This window comes from Chaetodon trifascialis, chromosome 14 (assembly GCF_039877785.1).
Source record: "Chaetodon trifascialis isolate fChaTrf1 chromosome 14, fChaTrf1.hap1, whole genome shotgun sequence".
Classification (NCBI taxonomy): domain Eukaryota; kingdom Metazoa; phylum Chordata; class Actinopteri; order Chaetodontiformes; family Chaetodontidae; genus Chaetodon; species Chaetodon trifascialis.
This window is the reverse complement of record NC_092069.1, coordinates 13,524,731-13,545,222: the sequence shown is the minus strand read 5'-3', so window position 1 is coordinate 13,545,222 and position 20,492 is coordinate 13,524,731. Positions and strand designations below refer to the sequence as shown.

General features: G+C 40.4%; 4 protein-coding genes across 5 annotated transcripts; all 4 read right to left on the bottom strand.

Annotated features, from left to right (window-relative positions):
* Nucleotides 1–82: 82 nt before the first annotated feature.
* LOC139342103 (CD209 antigen-like protein C) lies at nt 83–2,250 on the bottom strand. Its single transcript, XM_070979019.1, has 6 exons — nt 2,133–2,250; nt 1,685–1,801; nt 1,013–1,264; nt 744–907; nt 441–577; nt 83–233 (listed from the first exon to the last, which is right to left on the bottom strand). The coding sequence occupies exons 1-6, from the start codon at nt 2,248–2,250 to the stop codon at nt 83–85; spliced, it is 939 nt and encodes a 312-aa protein (XP_070835120.1).
* A 5,117-nt stretch (nt 2,251–7,367) lies between these two features.
* LOC139342579 (CD209 antigen-like protein 2) lies at nt 7,368–9,443 on the bottom strand. 2 transcript variants are annotated; one of them, XM_070979771.1, is made up of 6 exons: nt 9,263–9,442; nt 9,026–9,133; nt 8,200–8,460; nt 7,933–8,096; nt 7,711–7,838; nt 7,368–7,549 (listed from the first exon to the last, which is right to left on the bottom strand). In XM_070979771.1, the coding sequence occupies exons 1-6, from the start codon at nt 9,381–9,383 to the stop codon at nt 7,399–7,401; spliced, it is 933 nt and encodes a 310-aa protein (XP_070835872.1). In that variant the 5' UTR covers nt 9,384–9,442; the 3' UTR covers nt 7,368–7,398. The 2 variants fall into 2 exon arrangements, with proteins under 2 accessions (XP_070835872.1, XP_070835873.1); XM_070979772.1 differs by having other exon boundaries at nt 7,533–7,609; nt 7,677–7,838; nt 9,263–9,443.
* A 938-nt stretch (nt 9,444–10,381) lies between these two features.
* On the bottom strand, nt 10,382–12,400 carry LOC139342534 (CD209 antigen-like). The gene is made up of 6 exons (XM_070979675.1): nt 12,120–12,400; nt 11,824–11,913; nt 11,195–11,461; nt 10,939–11,105; nt 10,697–10,833; nt 10,382–10,610 (listed from the first exon to the last, which is right to left on the bottom strand). The coding sequence occupies exons 1-6, from the start codon at nt 12,232–12,234 to the stop codon at nt 10,457–10,459; spliced, it is 930 nt and encodes a 309-aa protein (XP_070835776.1). The 5' UTR covers nt 12,235–12,400; the 3' UTR covers nt 10,382–10,456.
* Nucleotides 12,401–17,455: 5,055 nt separating this feature from the next.
* On the bottom strand, nt 17,456–20,202 carry LOC139341900 (C-type lectin domain family 4 member E-like). The gene is made up of 5 exons (XM_070978607.1): nt 20,089–20,202; nt 19,623–19,886; nt 19,374–19,537; nt 18,356–18,501; nt 17,456–17,641 (listed from the first exon to the last, which is right to left on the bottom strand). Exons 2-5 carry the CDS (start codon nt 19,804–19,806, stop codon nt 17,494–17,496), a joined length of 642 nt encoding a protein of 213 aa, XP_070834708.1. The 5' UTR covers nt 19,807–19,886; nt 20,089–20,202; the 3' UTR covers nt 17,456–17,493.
* Between the last annotated feature and the right edge of the window lie 290 nt (nt 20,203–20,492).

Sequence of the window (20,492 nt, the reverse complement as noted above, 5' to 3'; positions counted from 1 at the left end):
TCAGTGAAAGTTTGCAAGGCAGCGCTAAATCTTCATTCAAACAATTAAACGAGAGCGTCATGTGATTTTTCGAAAAATCACATTAACTTGCGGCCCTTGGTGGCATTTCGCAAATCCATTTCAGTTCATAATTACATGGAGCGTCGTTCCAGGCCTTGAAAGGGTTGCCTCTGGGATACGCGGCTGCACAGTCCTCATTGCCCTGGTTGTTTGGCTCTCCATCATTCCAGTACCTGAAACACATGATAGCGTTGAGCCATAGTAAGTGCTTTGTCATGTATGTTTAAACTGATTTTTAATTTCTTATTAACATTGGTATGTGAAACGGATGAACTGTAAGTATGTGAAGGAACCATCGCAACAATTCCTCCAATAATAGTATTTGACTCCACTGAGGTGTCTGTTGCTTTTTTCTTCATGTACAGGCACGTGAACGTTACCCCTCAACCAGTCTTGTTCCATCCTGCCACTTCCAAATCCCTTCCTCGTCCACATCTCTCAGTCCAATCCAGAAGCCGCTGTGGGATATGGGTCTTGAAGGGTCTTGATAATGATTTATCAACTCACTGACTGCCAGCTGGCACCACCAGAAATGTACAGAAACACACAAACACTCGTACAAGTACATTTGTTTTTTTTGTGCTGTGTAAATGTAAAGCATTATAAATGACAAATCCAAGAAAAAGAAATGCAGATTTCTGTCCAGAAATACCAATGTGTGTTGACTGGATGTTGAGTCTTACGTGTTTCTCTCTGGAGTCTATCACTGCCAAGTCGGCTCCTTGTTTCATGCAGAACTGTCTGGCTTCCTGCCATGATCTGCGTGAAATAGCATCAGAGAAAGCGAAGTAGTAACACACTGAGTTCATGAAAGTCCATCCTGGTAAACAGTGTCTGCAGCCCTCCTCTGTTACCAAAGAAAATGGAAACACCATGTGTTGTTGGATGAGTCACAGTAATTATGTGTTTATACCTTGATAACAAACAATCAGTCACAAAGAAAATCTCTCACTGATCATTGGCATGTGGGATTTTAGCGCTGCTATTTCCATCTGAAGTTTGTCCGCCTGCTTTTCGTAGTCTTTGCTTCTTTTTTTCTGGTGTTCGAGCTCCCACTTGGTAAGGCGCTGCTCATTGATCTCTTTTGCCAACTCTTTCTTGGCTTCGTCCCTGCGCTGGATTGCGGTGTTGTAAGTAGCCTGCAGTTTGACCACCTCACCGCTGATGTCCATTAATACACGGTGCCCATCAGTGAGTCTATTATCTGTAAGAGATCAAGACACACTGTTACTCAAGTGCTGAAGTCTCAGTTTAAACTTTAGTAGTATAAACAGCTGTTCACACCATTTAGAGTACATGTAGAATTAATTACAGTAGCGTACCATTTACATATTAACATTATTGGTGCACAGGCATTTATATAGACCTATTTTTTATTGTGTGCATGTCATTTTTACAAGGTATCTTACAGCATTACATGCATATATTGATTATAGCAGCTTCAAAGTAGCTCTCAGGCTTTCAATATCTGCACCTCTTTCGTTGACTTTGCTTTTGTTACCTTAACTTGAACTTTGAACAATACAAACTGTGAACGTAATGTCAGCTCATAACCATCAAGCACTACAATATCTTCACAATATTTGCAAATCTAGGAGTGTTTAATGGGTTCACAGTGACTTACAGTAGACTCCCAGGCCAATATCAACTGCTAGCAGAATGACAGCAAGCACTGCCAGGCTTACTGTGAGTATTTTGTGATGGTTCAGACTGGATTCAGACCTCACCACGGACATAGACACTACACAGACAAAGGGCGGATCAATATCAGAGCCATAAACTGCACCGCAACACAGCAGTATAGTTTCATATTATCAGGATAACATACAGATGGTCGACAAAGCTAAAGGGAAAACTTAAATTAGTGGAGGTTCTGACACCCAACCAAGACACTTTATGCTGTTTTTCCTTTAATAACACTAAGCAAAACAAGGATATATGTGAAGAAGGACATACAAATTAGCATAGTAATACATTTCCAAGACTATTCTCCCCAACGTTTTTCAAAGCTGGTGCCAGTATCAAAGAGCAGATGATCCATAATCAGACTCATTCGTTCACTTCTGATTTACCTTGTCGCTTCTCGTGGTTTGAGTAGAGAGGGTGGTCATCTGCATTTAAGTCCTCTTGACTAGTCAGTTTGTTATATACGCCATGAAAAGTGTCACCTGGAATTTCTCTATCCTCCATTTTGACTGTTGAGATGAAAGCCGTCTGACGTGTTTGTCCAGGAGAGATTTTTAGTCAGGACGTTGCCCTGTGTGTCGGGAACGTGTGTGTGTACCATTACAAACAGAAAATCAGGTTCATCTGTTAAATATTTACAGGGGCTGCAGGTAATTTGAAGAGCAGGGTCACCACAAATGAGTTCTAATGAATTCAAAGAGTCGAGCTTTACTTATTTAGGTGTCACTTTTTATTTTGTGTAGACGAGCGTGATTTCACAAATCAATTACAATCCAGATGTTTTCTTCTGTTTCTGTACAGCTGGACATATTGTCCTGCATGAGGTTGATTTTTCAGTCATGTTTATAGATTTTCAGGGGAAGATTTTTGCACCTTAAATAACCATTTCCTTCTAAAACTGCAACTGCTTTATACTAGCACTGCACTCAGGTGTCTGTTGTTATTCCACATATATCTGTCGCAGGTATAAACCTTAAAATTAACCACACACATACAGTACATTGTCCATTTAATGCAATTTCTACTGGAGAGGGTCCATGTCTAGCTTGGCTCCCTCTCACATATCCAGTTATATAGATGGTTGTTGCAGTTTCCATTGTACCACGTCTTCCTGGAGTCAGCATAAAAGTAAAAAGCAGCGCAGTTCCCACTCTGAGGTCCATCACGCTCAGGCTGTCCACTTCTCCAGTACCTTGGATAAGAGGAGAATTTAGTTCCACAATGATTGTTTGTAATGATGATATTGTCTCAAAACTACAGAAAATCAAGCTGATGCTTACATTGTTTCCACCTCAGTCACGTTGTTAACCCAGACCCACGTTCCCTGCCTCAGTACATCAGTGAGGCCGATCCAGAATCCATTCTGCCACCACATGCCACTGCTGCTCTGCTTTGGAAAGTTGTCACTTATGAGTTGCTGTGGGAAAGCAAACACAGGAGTGGATACCTTATTTCAAGTCTCTCATCATATACAGTATATACTGTATGAACAAATAGACTTTCCTGGCCCTGAAAACCTTTTTTTTTTTTTTTTTTTCTAATTTAGTTTCTTATTCTGCTACCATCAAGATGTTTTCCTCCCATACTTGAGTAACATGAACTTTATGAGACTTTAAAACCAGGAGTAGAGTCTGAGAAGATAATTTGAAGGTGTCCCATGAGGCAAGAACTATCTTGATTTCACACAGTGACATCCTTCCTCCTTTTGTTTTTTGACCCACCTGCTCTTCCGGGTTGTGGATCACAAGCAGATCGCCGCCTTGACTAATACAGTCTGCTCTGCTGTCCAACCAGTTCTTTTTGGAGTTGGACACATGGCGAGAAGAAAAATAATAGCAGGATGATTTAAGGAGAATCCATCCTTGTTGGCATCTGCCACAGTTTTCCTCTGTTGCATCGGGAGAAAAAGTAAAATATTTCTGGTCATAGGCTGTTTTGTAGTATTTTTGTTTATAGCATGTCTTCCCTCGAGGGAGTAGGATTGACCATTATAAGACAAACACACTGGACACCATAGACAGGTCAGATGTCTGCCTTACCAAAGGTAGTTTTATTGGTCTGCAGGTTTGCCTTCAGTGTGTGTAGTGTCTCAATCTGTGCCTGAAGGCCATCAGTGAGGGCCTTCTGCTGATTCACTTGCAGCTTCAGCTGGGCGTGACTGGCTTGCTCTTTCACCAGTGCTCCCTGGGCCTCCAGTTTAGCTCTGACAATACCGCTGTGGTTACGGAGAAAATTCATCTCAGCGATGAGGGGTGCAATTGCTGAATTAGAAACCAGAAGGCTGGTGTCTTGGGCTTTGGCACCTGAGGCATAAAAAGGCATAATAACAAAATGGCCAAACTGATGTGTGAAGTTAATTTTTTCTTTTAGCAATAGTTCTGTTGGCTTCTTCATGCAGCCAAGGGTGGAACAGGCGGGATCAGAGTGTCATGGAAATTGTCTAAAAGCTCTCAAACACACATTACAACAATAAGGAGATACCTAAGATCAGGAAAATTATTTTTCTAGATAATGAACTTTCCTCTGATCTAAACTTTCCAAAGTTACTTAACATTTGACCAATTGTGGGTGGACCGCTGCGGTGAAGCAGAGCCGAAAGGCAAAGCTTTCGATTTACCAGTCGATCTGCATACAACCCTCATGAGCTTTGGCTAATGACCAACAGACTGAGGAACCCAAACATCTGGATGCAGCTCAGAGTAAAGCAGCTTCCCTTTTGCATTGAAAGCAGCCAGCTGAGGTGGTTCAGGCATCTGATTAGGATGCGTCCTGGGTGCCACAGAAGGGATTATGTATATCATCTGGCCAGCGAAGGCCCCTGTATCCCCCAGAGGGATGGGTGCACATCCATTTTTTAATACTGTGTTATGTCAGTTCAGCTATACGATTTAGATTCTATTGAAGAGGCTTACAGGTAACCAGTTGTTTTCTGTGAACGCTCATACTTACAGTAAATCCCAATGACAACAGCTGCTATTAGCAGTACAGCATTCAGCAGCACCAGACTCAGTGTAACCAGTCGGCGGTGTGGAAATGCAAGCCGACCTCTCTCTGCAAACAGACCTCGATTATGTTCCTCGGAGTTAAAATCTCAGTATAGTTCTTCTTAATTTTCAGATCGTCAAAATAAAACTACAAGCATTATCACAGTGGCTTTTGTACCTTCTAACAGGTCACAGAGAAATTGATTGATTACAGGAGTAAAATCATCACATTTCGAGTTTTAAAACCATAGAATATATTTAAAGATTACATTCAACTACATTTTACATACCTTTCAAACCTCAGTTACTGAATTAACTTAAGTCACACACAGAGTTTGAGAGCGAAAAGAGTACAATGGTGGTGTAAAAGACGAAGGATATAAGTCAGAAACGGCAGATTTGATTTTAAAGTTAATTGTACCTTGTCCAAATATTTGATGGCGGGGGCCCAAACCCTCATCTGTGTTGACATCTTGAGAAATCTTCTGGTCAAATGACATTTCCTCCTCAAGTTCTGACTGTGGCTGTGAGTTGGCCATTACACTGGTACAAGTAGTGCTTATTGATTTGTTTGTCTCCTGCTTATACGAGTGATAAGGCGTGTGTGTGTGTGTGTGTGTGTGTGTGTGTGTGTGTGTGTGTGTGTGTGTGTGTGTGTGTGTGTGTGTGTGTGTGTGTGTGTGTGTGTGTGTGTGTTTGGACCCTGGTCTGGATACTGAGGCCTTTGTGTGTATGTGTGGTAAAATATAAATTTTCGGTACTTTTCGGTGTAGCTTAACCTCTGATTTTAGTGTTTTAAGTACAGAATATCTGTGTAAATGTCAGCAGAACTGTGGTCCAGCTCATTTTACAGTCATGTTAATAGAAATAAAAATTGTTTTCAGAGTGCTTGTAAGTCTGTATGCACATTGCTGCGACACTGAACGATAACATTTCTCCATGTTGTCTAAAATAATGCTACATCAGCACATTTGTTGTGGCTGCTGAGTCGTATCACAGAATTCAAATAGCTCAGATTGTCTTTCCTTCTGTCTTTCTAACATACTTCCCTTTTATTCTGAAGTTCTTTGCTGACTTTTGAGAAACTTCTCTTATAGGGATAGTTGGACATTTTGGGAAATTCATTACAGCCAGCATAGTTTATGTTAGCGTAGCTTAACACAAACACTGGAAACAGGGGGAATCAGCTAGGTTGGTAATAAATTCTGTCGACCAGCACCTCTAATGCTCACTAATTAACATGTTACAGCTTGTTTTAGATGACACATGAAGAAATAGTCCAGCCCATAACCCCCATAAAACCATGACATGTTACACTTGGACAATACACAACATTGAAGATATAATGTGTTAATTAGAGAGCTGTAGAGGGGCTCGTTGATTTTAACATCTGATGCAGCCAGGCTAGCTGTTTCCCCCTGTTTCCAGTCTTCATGCTAAGCTAAGCTAACCGGCTGCTTGCAGTAGCTTCATATAAATTCCTTCACCTGTAAAGCTTGCAAGATGTTTTCTAGAGATAAAGATACTGACTGAACGAACTGTCTCCACTGGACTTACATCAATGCTACTTTATAAAGTCTTAACCACAGGGCTATGCTGTAATTAATGGTTGGCCACTAAAATCATTTATTAACTCTCTACAGATCAGTAATAGGCTGTTCACATCCTTCAACATAGTTAACTTGGGAATTTGATCTTTTTACTCTCACACCTGTCGACTTGATGGCCCATTTAAAACATTAAAACACTTTCGAAATGCATATGCTACCTTATTGCAGATTTATAAAGCATTCATTATTTATTAACAACTAATGATGCCATTTGTTTTAGCTCACAAAGGCTTAGCATATTTCAGAATGGTGGTGGGACCAACAAATTGTAGGCTGGGAGAGTTACAGAAAACAAACATGGAATTTGGGTAAGTCAGAAAATTTATCTTAATTGCACTGCAGCAGAATGCTGAAAGATTGGTACAGTGAATAAAGAAGCAAAAAGAGAGACCATTGTGCAGTTAAATGAACAAAATCTCTATATTTTGCAGCCATCTTGTTCAACAACAACATTTCTGGTAACGTTATCATTTTAACAATATACACCTCAAATCCAGCAGGGATTTTCCTCTTACTTACAGACTTCTGAGCACTGACCACAGGTGTGTTGGTAACACTTCAAGTCCCTCATTTTACATTCCAAGCAGTGTATAACATACAATACTGTGGCTGTAAGGACCTTATTAATGTATCTGTCCACAACATCACTCCTTCTGTGGATACTCATCAGTGGATGCTGGAGTATAAACAGATGAAGAATGACAGGATAGTAAAACACAGCGGTAATAATAGAAAATGCTACGTGTCTGCATAGGACAAGTGATGAATTAATACTGTGCTGTATCAAAGTACTGTTCAGAGTACAAACATTTACAATTGTACATGTATGATAATAACAATGAAGTCATTCTTCTTTCTTCCACAACAACAATATAAACCATTTATTAAAAGTTTGTATACAGCTTACAGGTGATGTGATGAGGCTTCAAAGTCCAGATTCAGTCAAGATCTTTTATTCATTGCAGAACATTTCAGAAGATATCTACAAGTCTCTCAGGTGGAGTTAACTCATCATGCAAACAGTTAAGCTTGCAGGCAAATGCTGTGAATATACGCCGTTAGCTCATAGACGTTGGTGCTTTCTCACAAATCCATTTCATCGTGGCATCACAGCGAACATCATTCCAAGCCTTGAAGAAGTTTTCTCTGGGATAAACCCCGCTACAGTCCTCATTGTTGATATCATTTGGCTCTCCGTCATTCCAGTACCTGGAGCAAAGTGATAGGTTATCTTGCATTATGTTCTTATTCAATTTGCAGGAATGAAAACTGAAAGCTTGGAAAGCTTCACTGCATGACATCTGACTAGATGTGCCAGAAACTGTCAGTGTCCTACAAATACAACAACATGTAACGTGATTAACTCTTACCCCTCAACCAGTATTGTTCCATCCAACCACTTCCATGTCCCTTCCTCGTGGGAATCTTTCAGTCCAATCCAGAAACCCATATTGGATTGTGAGGTTAGAACATTTATCAAGTGAGTTACAGTTGAGTTCTAACAGATAAGAAATATAAACAAAATTAAAACACACACAAAAAACTTTCATGAACAGTTTCAGAGAAATATGAGTTGAATGTTGATGATCTACCTCTTTGTCTTTGCTGTCAATGACTGCAAGGTCGCCTCCATACATCTGACAGAAATCTCTGGCTTTCTGCCATGATTTATATCCATTAATGTTAGAGAAAGGAAAGTAGTAACACAGTGAGTTTATCAAAACCCATCCTGTTGGACAGTGTTTGCAGCCCTCCTCTGCAGTCAAAGACAACGACAGTAAATAACACAAACATATAAAAAAACATTATTATGCTTTTAATAGTTTTATGATATGCAATAACAGTAAAACAGGTCTCACTAATCATCGGTAAGCGCTGTCTCAGAGCTGCAGTGTCCTTAGTCAGTTTATCAAACTGCACTTGATAGTCTTTCTGTCTCTTTGTCTGATGTTCAGACTCCCAGTTGGTCTGCGTCTGACGGCTCTTCTCTCTGGCCATCTCCTTTTTGTAACTTTCCATTGTTTCAAGTGCGGTCTTGTATGCGTCGTGAAGTTTGGCCAGCTCATTGTTGATTTGTTCTGTGTCATTGAGTGTGAGGTGGGTATCTTTGAGTTTGTTGTCTGTAAGTTTTGAGGACAAACAGTGTCACTACAGCAATGTATTCTCATTTTCTCCCCGTGAAGTAATCTCCTTCCCACCCAGAAGAGTTTCAGACTACTACTACGATTACTACTACCACTGTCTATCTAATCCACTCTTATAGAGTCCCTGCCCTGATCTAAACATCAGGCTCCAACATGTGAAAACAGAAACCACATGATTTGTAGAACTGCCCTCCGACCAACAAGCTAGTCCACTAAAGGACTGCAGTGGTAGAAGCCCCCCAAATATTTGAGTACAATAAAAAACATTTACTTTGCAAAACAGGCAATTATTTTGAGGATTTGAGTCATTTTTCAAGCAAAAATGACAAACATTCCCTGCCTCCATCTTGTCCTTGTGAAGAATTTTCCGCTGTTCTATAACTTTATAAAAAGAATATGTGGGTATTGAACAGTTGGATGGGCAGAACAGGTGATCTAGAGATGTATCATGGGGAAAATAGCAGTGATTAGTCAATGAGTCCATTGACAGAAAAATAATCAATAATTCCAATAAGCAGTGTACACAGTAACACTGACTTACAGTGGACCCCCAGGCAGATATCAACTATGAGCAGAACAGCAGCGAGTCCTGCCAGACTCACTGCAGCCAGTCTGTAATGTCTCCCAAGCGTCATACTGTATGAGAACACTGGACAGAGAGATAATATCAATACATCAATACTGATGTCAATATCATAAATTCTCACCATTCACTCAGTTCTAACTCATACCAGGCAAATAAGTAAGTGCAATGTGTAAATAATAACTCTGAACTTACCTTGTTTCTTGCCTTGGTTAGTGTATGGGTGAGGATGGTCCTCGTCGTGCAAGTCATCCTCACTGATCAGTGTGTTCAATCTGTCGTCAAAATTACAACCTGACATGTCTCTGTTGTCCATTCTAACTGTCCCTCACTTGAGATGGCACGCCGGAGATGCTTCATAAGGACATCGCCTGCTGTTGACACTTGAAGTTCTTGTTGCTGAGCTCATCAATAATAAGTTCTTAATAATCCAGTTCCAGCTTACTGTTGTCCATGAGAAAGGAGAAGTAAGCAGAGAGAAGTGAGAGGCTAGAAGTGAGAGGTGAGGTAGATTTGTAATATCGAGGGTCAACTGTTGCCACATTCACAGGATGCAACTGTACTTCTTGTGAAATTATGTCAGGATTTGTTCCAGATAGGGAGGGTGGGGGCAATGCTGCTTGCCACTAACCCCAAGCAATGCCTGACCAATTTATAAAATAAGACAAATGACCATAGCCTATGACTGAAATCTGTGGTGAGTGATTGAAATCGATGAGCCGCTACCACCAGAGAGCAATTTAAGAGCTTATATCCATACATCATCCAGCCCTCACTTGGTTTAACCTTTGCTGTACCAGAAAGACTTTGACCACAATTTACCACACGTCCTTGATTTCTTGCCTTGCAATCAGAAGAAACCTTCATGTAGACCCATTAAGAATTACACCTTTGTGTATAGGTACAGTGCTTTAAGCTAAAACTTAACATCAGCATGCTAGCATGCTCAACGCTACTTTAATCTTAGTGTAACCTGTTAGCATGCTAACATTTGCCGCTGTTGGTCGTTCAGGTGTAGGTATGATGAAAAGTCAGTTGATCATGAAAGTTGTTATGATGAAAACTGACTGCAGAATTTCATGATGTCCAACAGCTGCTGAGATAATTCAGTCTTGACCAAAGTGGTGGACCGACCAACCGACTGACCATATTTTGGCACATTTGACACATTTTCATAAAGTGTCAACCTTGAAACAATAGCTTTAATATGAATGATTGTCAATAATATCACACTGAGTTGCACGTCACTCTGCAGAAGCCTCTTTATGAGGACTTAGAATAACTGAGGGTGAAAACTGTCCAGAAACATGAGACCAATCTTTATTGTGTGTTTTGTAAAGAGTTACAGACGTGTGCTTGTGTTTGCTACAAGAGCAGTACTTCCTGGGTCTAGCCTGATTTCTTTTCACATACAAAATGTCTCGCTCTATTTTGACAATTGGCATCAAAACGGGTCTTCCAAGGATTATTGGCACTATAAACTGCAACCCCGCAGTCTTCACCGTGGTGCCCGTGGTCATTTGGTTCTCCATCCATCCAGTACCTTTGGAAAATCAAAACATTCAAAAAAGTAGTCAGTAATAATCTATAATTATTACAGCACTGAGACTATAATAGTGCAGCTCTCACCTTTGTTCCACCTCGGTGACATTATTAATCCAGACCCAGGTCCCCTCCGTCCCTGTGTCAGTGAGACCAATCCAGAATCCGTTGTCCCAGACGTTCTGGACACCTCTTAAATTTTCAATGCTGCCACTCATAAATTTCTGTGCACACACACAATGAAATGGACATTTTTAGGGGGCTCAAATGAAATCTTAAAATACAGAAATATTTATTTCATAATTATTATTGACCTATTCTGAACCCACCTGCTCCTCCTGGTTATCAATCACAATCAGGTCGGCTCCACGAGTAATACAGTCTGCTCTGCTATCGGGCCAGGTCTTTGGCACATTAGTGGTGTCAATGAAAGAGAAGTAATAGCAGGAGGAGTTGTGAAGAATCCATGTGGGGAGGCATCTGCCACAGGTTCCCTCTAGGAGAAATAAGAGATTCCTTGTCACTTGAGGTGTTTTTCAGTATGTGAACTGATTCGATCAAAACTATAGCACAGCTTTGTCTCACCCAGTGCAGATACATTGTTCTGAAGCTTTGTCTTCTCTGCTTGCAGTGCCGCAATCTGCCTCCAGTAATCATCATTGATGGTCTTCTGCAGCTCAATTTCCACTTTTAGTTGCACGTGGTTTTTGCGCACTCTGTCTAAAGCGTTCTTGGCCTCCTCTTCGGCTTCCATCACTCTGCTGTGATTGCTACGGAGATAGTCGAGCTCAGTGATGAGCTGTGTTGTGGCTGAGTGTGAAACATGGATGGAGCCCTCTCTGCCTTTGGCACCTGAAGAGGAGAAAACACATTGTCGCAAAGTCAGCTACAACTGTGTCGAAACCGTGTGAAGTAACGAAGCAAAAGACATATTTTCATTGTAGTACTTGTAATGCATGACTTTTTTCAAAAGAAAAGAGTTTCGTGTATCTTTGCTCTTTACATGTGAAAAGTTTAACCAATGTTTCCACATCATATTCTTGTTCTGCACTGAATGTACCTTCAAACTTTTTCTAAAGCATGTTGAAATACTTGCGTATTATAATCACAGACTTTTTTTTTTTGAGTGAAAAAGTGTTCATTCAGCTATCTGATGAAAGCGAAGTTCCACAGAAGAGGGGAAATGAAACCTTTTTGTCCAATGTCATACTCACAGTTAATCCCAAGAGCAACAGCAGCTATCAGCAAAACGACATTCAGCAGACCCAGACTCAGTAAAATCAGTCGGTCAGATCCACTTCTACCTGTCAATGTTGTAATTTATGAAGATGTCAAGAGCACAACAGGTGATTCACTGTGATAAATAAGGCTTTAAAGCTACAGTCATTGAGGCTCGTTAGTAAAGCCTGACCTTATGAATGATCTTAAGCAAAGCTTTCAGTAACACTTGAATAATGGCAGCATTGAATTACTTCAAATTACAGGTTCATTTGGCTGAGAAAAGTTGTACCTTGTCCAAATATTTCATAGCGATTGTGTCCATCATTGTTGAAGAAAACTTGAGACAACTTTGATGTAAATGATATTCTCTGCCAACCAGCCATCCTTCTCCGTGCATTCTCCATTGCAGCGCTGCAGCTCTGATGTCTCTGCTTCCTGATTTTATGTCTGTGAAGAGGATACTGATGTGTGTGAAAGTGAGTCCACCCCAAAGTGATGACACATGATTACAGATGTTTTTCAAGAGAGTCAAGTGTTGCATGGAGGACACAGGGGAACAAAGGGTTACATCAATGGAGGGCTATGTGTGTGTGTGCATCCTACTTCTTCAGAACTGTGAGGGTGTGTTACAGGGCATGGCTACCTTGTGACTGAGAGGTCGCTACCAAGATGTGTCCTTGGGTTCTCAGTCAGATCCAATCAAGATAGAGTTGTAGCAATGTGGATCCTCCCCAGCTCCACCCGCTTGTAGAGATATGGTCACTTCTGGCTCCAAAAATCCAATATGGTGACATCCATCATGCCAAACTCCATAAACCAAAGGGTGATGTCTCGTTTGCTACTAGCAAAGTTCAGCTGAAATAGTGTGTGAAAATGAATGTTTTCATCAGGAGAAAAATGTGGAAGTCAAAAAATATATTAAAAAAGTTGATTTCTGCGTGGATTTCCACTGCACAACTGGACAGGAAGGTATATCATTAACTATAATAAAGGATATGCACACAGACATGTTTCTCATGTTCTGCATTGAACATACATTTAAACTTTTTCTAAAGCATGTTTGGATAATTGTAAATTATGCATAAGCTCTTGACTTTTTTGTGAAAAAATGTCAATTCTGCTTTCTGATGAAAGTGAAAGTCCACAGAAGAGGGAAACAAAACTTTTGGTCAATAATACTGCTTTCTACTAGTTACTGAGCAGCAAATCATCCCACAACATACACACTGATTTGCACATTGTGGTGCAGATATAGACTTGAAAGCTTCATTGAGGCTAAAGGACAAAAGTAAGAACATCGTCTCATGCTTCGTTAAGAGCATTAAGGGAAAAACAGTTCTCAGCCTTGTCACATTTTATCAGCTGGAGTGACATCTGGACTCTGAATCGGCCACTCCAAAGAAATTAACATCATTTTATCTCATTTCTCAAACACTGGCTCCATGTTTGAGGTCTTGCCATCAAATCTGTTCATGTTCATGTAACACAAGCCTTCCCATGCGTCTTGCAGGGAAGCTGTGAACCCAAATGTAGACACTGGAAACATTTGTTTTTTGCTGCACTTGCAAAAATGTCTTCATTTCAACATGAACATAATGTTCTCTTTGCCTTACTCACAAAGCAAGTTTTTGAGGACAACCTGTTCCTTACCTTAACCCATAAGAACCCGGACCCATTTCGCCTTCAAGGAAAATTATGGGGGATTGAATTGAATCACTTAAATTAACTGAGTAGATGATAATAATTTTTCTTATGTAACATACATGTCACATTAGGTTTTCTGCGACAATGTTATGGTTAAAGGCCCGATGTGACATATATGTCACAACGATATTTATCTGATTTGTTTTATATCAATTTGTTCAAGAAACGTGTTCACAACAGGTTAAATGCAATAAAGGACATGTTTTGTAAGCATTAGAATTCTTAAATGGCTTGAATCTTACCTTTAGCAACAAAAAACAAGCGTTTTAAATTTAGCTAGTTGGGTCACATCTCTTGACCTGGCACACAGACATCTTGGAAATGTTGTTACGGGAACACAAAATTACAGGATGTTCAGTATGTGTCACTTAGGGACTTCATGAGTTAAAGCCAAGGATAAAGCTGTATGAGGAACTTTCCAGGACATTTAAAGGACTTGTGACACCTGTGTCACTGTGGGTTCTTTTGGGTCAGACTACTATGAGGGATATTCCTCTAAAATCTTCTGATATCCTCACTTGGTACTGATCAGTACTATCAGCAGAAGGATTATTTGGAATGCTCTTTTGTCTTTGGTATGTATGTAAATGTTTTTAAGCTAAAATCACTCACCGTGCTCTCATTGCCATAGACATGATGTCCTTTACATTTGGAATGTGAATTTCTGTGAACTGCTGCTTCAGTAGTGGTGACTTTAAGTTACACAATCAATGATTTTGTGTCTATGATTGGGATTTGCAGTTTCCTCTTTGTCCCCCCAGTCTCTTGCCTGTCTCTCCCCTGTCTGTCCTGTGTATGTGTTAAACTGCAGGGTGAGGCTTCAGGTCTGGTCCAGCCTTCTCTTCTCCTGAGCACACCTGACTTCAATTATTCAATCAAGACCCATCTGCTGCCAAAGTATTTCAGCACTGGCCTTCCAACCAGTATTTGTCAAATCCTCTGCCCACCTAAGTGGTGATGTTGTGATCAACCAAGAACCTCTGTGGTATTTTCTGCCTGTCCGTCTATCTCCCCGACTTGTTCTCTGTGCTCAGGTGCTTGCCTCATGCTGTGCCCTGTCTGTCTGCCTTGTGAGTTACTGGATCTGGATTCCCTCTCAGACCTGTTCTCTCTGGCCCACACATCTGCTCTTGTGTTTGGACCTCTCTGATGTGACTGCTTAACATTATTGGAAAAAGATGATTAAACTTCTGAACAGTGGACAGAGTTACAGCATTTGGGTCTCTTGTCAAAACTGAACATTTACAATTCCAGTTAGACTTAGATCTCAAGATTTACCTTTACTACAGATGTAATATTTGCTGCTACAGATGGAATCACTTGAGTTTACAAAGTGAGAAGTAGAGGCCACTGAGAGGTCTGGTTTAAATAGAAATCATTGGAAAGTATCTTGTTGTGTGTAAATACCTTAAAATTAATGTTTGAATTCTAATCTTATAGTAGTAGTGGTATCTGCAGTTGTACACCTGCAGTGACTGCATCATGACAAATGCAATTACCTGAGCCATACAAAGCAATTGATACTGCAATAGATATTAAATGCATTACTTATTAACGCTGAGTTTTATCGATACTGCTTCTTTGTGTCTTCACTCAGTTATATGGTTATTTTCTGAGAGCGTAGTAAACTGGTGTTTCTGCCAAACTACACTCATTGTCACAGTCTGTCTCCCTCTTCCTCCTGTTCAGCCACATTTCTGTTTTCCCAGGCCCTTCTCTGGTATTTTCCACTTACTCACCAGATGACCTCTGACTTTCTCTCCTTTCCCTATGACCAGTGCCCCACCAAGCCCAACACATGTTCTCTCTTTCCTCATCTGCTGTGCAGTTACCCATGCTTCCCAGCTCACTTCCTCACCTGCAACTGGTCCACTTCCTCTGTTCCTTTGCCAGTTTCATGTGCTTCTGTGACATCAGGCAGGCCGAAACGGGGCCTGCCTGATGTCACAGAAGCCTTTAGATGACCTATAAATCTGACACAATTAAAATATTATCCATCTATATAACTGTATTATTATAATAACACATTTCTATCATTATCAGTTTTTTTCATATAGTTACACAAATTATGATGCAATTAAATCTGTTTTAGCGGTTGTTTTCATTGTTTCTTAAAAATAATAATGTTCAGTCAAGCTTTCATTTTCAGGCTGGGGATGGATCTTTGATTGGTGCATCAGCCTGTGCCTCACTGATCCACCTGTGTCTTCCTTATGTATCATTGCCTGAGCTACTTGAGCTTTAATTGCTTTGCCACCTGTGATTAGAGATAAGAAGTTTCTTTCAATCTCAATGTATTTTACTAAATATAAAAAGCATGCTTTCTGAAAAAGGTGTCTCAATAACAACAGCAGCTAACACCAGAACAGTGTTCACAGACCTAAACACAGGATAACCAGTGGATACAGAGGAAGACTTCTGGACCCAACTCTGACTGTGTACACAGATCCTGAACAAACACGCTCTTTGAGGTGAACTGAAGCTGAACAGCAGATGATAATGCAGCATTACAACCATCACAAGGACAGTTTGAATAACACAAGCCTACCTTTGTTTCCTGTATTATGGCGTGATGATTAGCCATCTGTGCTGTTGTCATGATTTGAAATCATGTGTGGATGACCCTCTGGTCTTCAGGTTTTTACTCAGAAACACCCCCAGCATGTCACTGGTGGTGGCTGTTCTGTCAGTATTGCGTTAAGGTTTTTAGCTCTCTTATTTTAAGCCTTTAAGCCATCTCTGTGACCATCCCTTCTGAGTCAGTTTCCTGCTATCTCTAAACTCCATCAGCTCCTTCTTGTCTTCATCCAATCACAAATGGCACACATCTGTGGTCAAATCTAGTCCTTCTGTTCACAATAAATTCAATCTTACTTAAAATTTTCTTCTTTCATTCATCTTATAGCTCTAAGTCTCTCCTAATTAAACCAGCATATCGAGAGTGGAAAGGCTTATTTATAGACTTAAGTTCATTTAATTAGGACAAATGAAACAGTTAACAAAGCCAGATTCACAAAGTGTGGGGAAAAGATTTAATCAAATAGGTGGTGTGGAGTGTTGACAGTAGAAATACGTTATGTGCACCCCCTGCTGCCCACACAGCTAACTGTTGCTTTGAAAGTTATCGTTCAAGCTCTACTCTTCAGTTTTCACGATCACATCTGCAGTAATGTTATACTAGAGTAGTATAGTCACAAAATATGATTCACTCACTCAACCTTTATTTACACTCAAAGAACACATTGAGGAACTTGGTTTTACATACACTGTATGTCAAGTTTGCATCATAGTAAGAGTCTACAGACCTCTCTGAGGTTGTTTTAGGCACAGCACTGCTTTAAGCAAAATGCAGATGTTGGCATGCAGACAGGCATTAAATTAAAACGCTAACATGGGTATAATGGTTACCATGTTCACCATCTTAGCTTAGCTGGCTAACATTTGGTAATTAGCACCAAATGCAGAGTACAGCACAGGATGAGGGGAATATCATTAGTTTTGCAGCTATTGCATGAATGATTGTACAAAATTTCAGGACTTCAGATCTGCTGCTACAAAACATCTTCAAAACAATTAGAAACAAGCAGCAACAAAAGAGGGTATGTGCTAAAAGAAAATCCTCAGTAGGAAGAAGAAAAACATACTGAAATATCAATTAATCAAAAGCATCATTGTGTTATTCAAGAGCATTGCAGCCTTAATGAGGTCTACAAACTTATCCAGAGATACTGAGCAGGATCTGTTCCATGAAGATGGAGCATATCTAACAGAAGGCTTTCCATTAGTGGTACTGTTGGAACATGGAGCTAAAACATCCTGCAGAACATTTTTGGTAAAAAACAAAACAAAACAAAAAAAACCCATCTAGTTATGGCACATAAATGGGTCTTCTCCTCTCATGGAACTTCTTTGAGAAGACTCAAACTCGGGATGCACATGGACGACCGTGCTCTCCATGGCTAGTTGGGTTCCATTTCACATAACCATTCCTTCTTCTCCTGGCAGTTTGCATCAAACCACGTTGCCCTGGGGTTTTTAATGTTCATCAATGCTGCACAGTCCTCACCCAGTACTCCACTGTTGTTGGGCTCCCCTGGTATCCAGTACCTAAAGTAAGGCCCAAGTTATACTTTCAAATCTCTCTATATGACTTTTTTCATGCTTATACTTTTGTTCACTTTAATACACCAATAGTAATTTAATCAGATACACTTGAAATCTGTTTGAAATTTTACTTATTTAAACTACAAGCTGCAATTCATGATTTAACTCAGCTCATGATTGGATATCTAATTTCACAGTTATTCAGAGAATTATTGACACGGTTCATTCTTGGTTATGAAGCTTACATGAACCTGTCTGGCAGTAACAGTCGTGAGTAATTGACATTTTGGGAATTACACTTATTTGCTTTTTATGCTGAGAGTTAATGAGTTAATGAGAAGGTCGATACCACTCTCATTGTCAGCGGGGGAAAAGCCTGGCTTTCTACAAAATTTTAAACAAATCTGCCAGCCAGCACCTCTAAAGGTCAGTAATAAACACTTCATATGAAGTTTGTTAATCCAGACACCAATGTTAAAGCACAAATCGTGGTTCAAAGAGAAGTTATTCAGCCAGCACAGTGCCAGAGCCAGGATAGCTGTTTGCCCCACAAACTAATTGCCTGCTGGCTCCAGTTACACATTAACCATGAGACATGAGAGTGATATCAATCGTCTCATCTATCTCTCAACAGGAAAGAGAATAAGCATATTTACCAAAATATCAAATGACTCTTCTAACACAGCAACACTGCAAAGTAAGTCTTAGAGCTCTTACCCTCCATCCTGCAGAGTCACATTATTTAACCACACCCAAAGGCCCTCTGTCTGAATATCCGTAAGGCCAATCCAGACGCCCCCTGGCCTACTCCACCACGGTCGAATGTTTGGATCCAGTTTTGGTAGGTACTCGAAAAGATTTAGCTAGGTAAACAGAGGTTAAACAACATCAATGTGCTACTTAAAGGTATACCTTTACTGTATTTATCACCAGTGCCGGCCTCGTTCGCAACTGATGACATCCTGAGGAGAGCATGTCTGAAAAAAATGTAGCTTTCACATGACAAACATATCTGCAGGTCAGGTCTTTTCATAGCAGACCATTTCACGTCAGGAAAAACGTGGATGCTGTGGCTGCAATCTATTGAAGTGAGCTCCTGGTATTGTACATACTGCCTCACTGGCACTTACAGTATATGACATTGTTGACAGCTATCCGATTAATCATTTAATCACTGCAGCTCTATACATCTGTATAACAACCCTCTGAACCTCCATGCTCAGGGCATCTGGATCTTTGTGGCTGCTGGTAGAACAACAGATACAAAGAGCACAGGACCCTCTCATTAAACATCGTTCTATTGAGACACTAGCTGTCAAAAACTCCACACAGGGTACCTTTAAAACCTCACTAATCAATATGTTTAAGTACAAATTCAATTCAATTCAATTCAATTCAATTCAATTCAATTCAATTCAATTCAATTCAATTCAATTCAATTCAATATTCCTGAATACGGAATACAAACTAACCCATCTTGCTAGCCTCACTCATGAAGAGGAACAACAGACAGCAGATAAAACTTTCCTAACTACAGTGACAATGAGGAAAACTTCTGCAGCTCCATAAACATAAAGATGTGCAAACGGTGGCTGAACTTCCTCATCAGCTTCATTCCCACTAACCACTGAGGATGTAACTGGATTTCGCAGCTTCTGTCATGCTGATACTTTGCAGAGACTTTTCAAAAAGTTAGTTGGCCTCTTTCTTTCCACCTGTGGCATACTGGACTCACCTGCTCCTCCAAGGTATCTATGACACTCAAACCGGCCCCACGGCTGATGCAGTCTTCCTTGCTGTCTGCCCAATTCTTTACTGGAGTGGATGCTGATTTAGAATGGAAGTAGCACGACGTGTTGAATAAAAACCATCCGGGCAGACATCGTTCACAGCTTTCTTCTGTTAACGAAGAAAACAAGTTAAAGCCACAACCAGAAGGAAAAGCTTGCTTCCAGATTGCATTCAAAAAACAAACACTTCTCACGCATATGAGATGAATCAGACTGCAGCATTGCTTTCTCCAGATGTAGTGCGTCAAGCTGCTTCTGGAAGCCGTCACAGAGGGTCTTGTTCTGCTCTAAGTGCAGCTTCATTTGCTGATGGCCCCTGAGCTCTTTCTGTAAAGCTTGTCGGGCCTCTTCTTCAGCCTTGATTGCTTCAGTCTCCATTATCTGAAGTTGCTTCACCTCTATGATGAGTGCTTGTGCTGTAATTTGTTCAGGAGCGGGTACCTCACTGACGTTGCCACCTGTGTTTAGTACAAGTAAGAGGGCCACTTTTAAACTTTTAGGTGATATTCAGACTTTATGTATTTAGCAATTGATTTGTCTAAGCTTGGCAAATATGTCCGTAGCTTACTTCATGAAGTGTTTAATACACTGCACTCCAATCTGACTTGAAACAGTTGTGAAGCAGAGATACAACACCTTCCTTGGATCAGCTGTACTCACAGTAAATCCCAAGAACAATAGCAGTTAACACCAGAGCAGTGTTTAGCAGTCCTAAACCTCCGATAACCAGTGGATACAGAGGAAGACTTCTGGACCCAACTCTGACTGTGTACACAGATCATGAACAAACACACTCTTTGATGTGAGCTGATAATAATGCAGCATATATAAATACATTTTAAATCATTACAAGGGCAGTTTAAAGAACACAAGCCTACCTTTGTTTCGTGTATTATGGTGTAATGATTTTCCATCCGTGCGGTTGTCATGACTTGAAAACATGTCTGGATAATCCTCTGGCCTTCAGGTTTTTAGTCAGAAATCCCCCCCAGCGTGTCACTTCTATCTGTGAGGCAGCTGCACTGTCAATATTACAAAACTGTGTGTTCGCAGGTATCTGACTG

Bases quoted from the DNA above. Each gene is read 5' to 3' on its own strand.
- LOC139342103 (XM_070979019.1), bottom strand. From the start codon at position 2,250: ATGGAGGATAGAGAAATTCCAGGTGACACTTTTCATGGCGTATATAAC. The intron at 1,265-1,684 runs GTAAGTCACTGT...GATCTCTTACAG, and splicing joins TATTGGCCTGGGAGTCTACT to ATAATAGACTCACTGATGGG. The intron at 578-743 runs GTAAGACTCAAC...TGGTGGTGCCAG, and splicing joins TAGACTCCAGAGAGAAACAC to CTGGCAGTCAGTGAGTTGAT.
- LOC139342579 (XM_070979771.1), bottom strand. From the start codon at position 9,383: ATGGACAACAGAGACATGTCAGGTTGTAATTTTGACGACAGATTGAAC. The intron at 8,097-8,199 runs GTGAGACCTGTT...CTTTGACTGCAG, and splicing joins ACAGCGCTTACCGATGATTA to AGGAGGGCTGCAAACACTGT. The intron at 7,550-7,710 runs GTAAGAGTTAAT...ACTTTGCTCCAG, and splicing joins GGAACAATACTGGTTGAGGG to GTACTGGAATGACGGAGAGC.
- LOC139342534 (XM_070979675.1), bottom strand. From the start codon at position 12,234: ATGGAGAATGCACGGAGAAGGATGGCTGGTTGGCAGAGAATATCATTT. The intron at 11,914-12,119 runs GTACAACTTTTC...CAACATTGACAG, and splicing joins CTATGAAATATTTGGACAAG to GTAGAAGTGGATCTGACCGA. The intron at 10,611-10,696 runs GTGAGAGCTGCA...GATTTTCCAAAG, and splicing joins GTCACCGAGGTGGAACAAAG to GTACTGGATGGATGGAGAAC.
- LOC139341900 (XM_070978607.1), bottom strand. From the start codon at position 19,806: ATGGAGACTGAAGCAATCAAGGCTGAAGAAGAGGCCCGACAAGCTTTA. The intron at 19,538-19,622 runs GTGAGAAGTGTT...CTTCGTTAACAG, and splicing joins GTCTGATTCATCTCATATGC to AAGAAAGCTGTGAACGATGT. The intron at 17,642-18,355 runs GTAAGAGCTCTA...GCCTTACTTTAG, and splicing joins GTGACTCTGCAGGATGGAGG to GTACTGGATACCAGGGGAGC.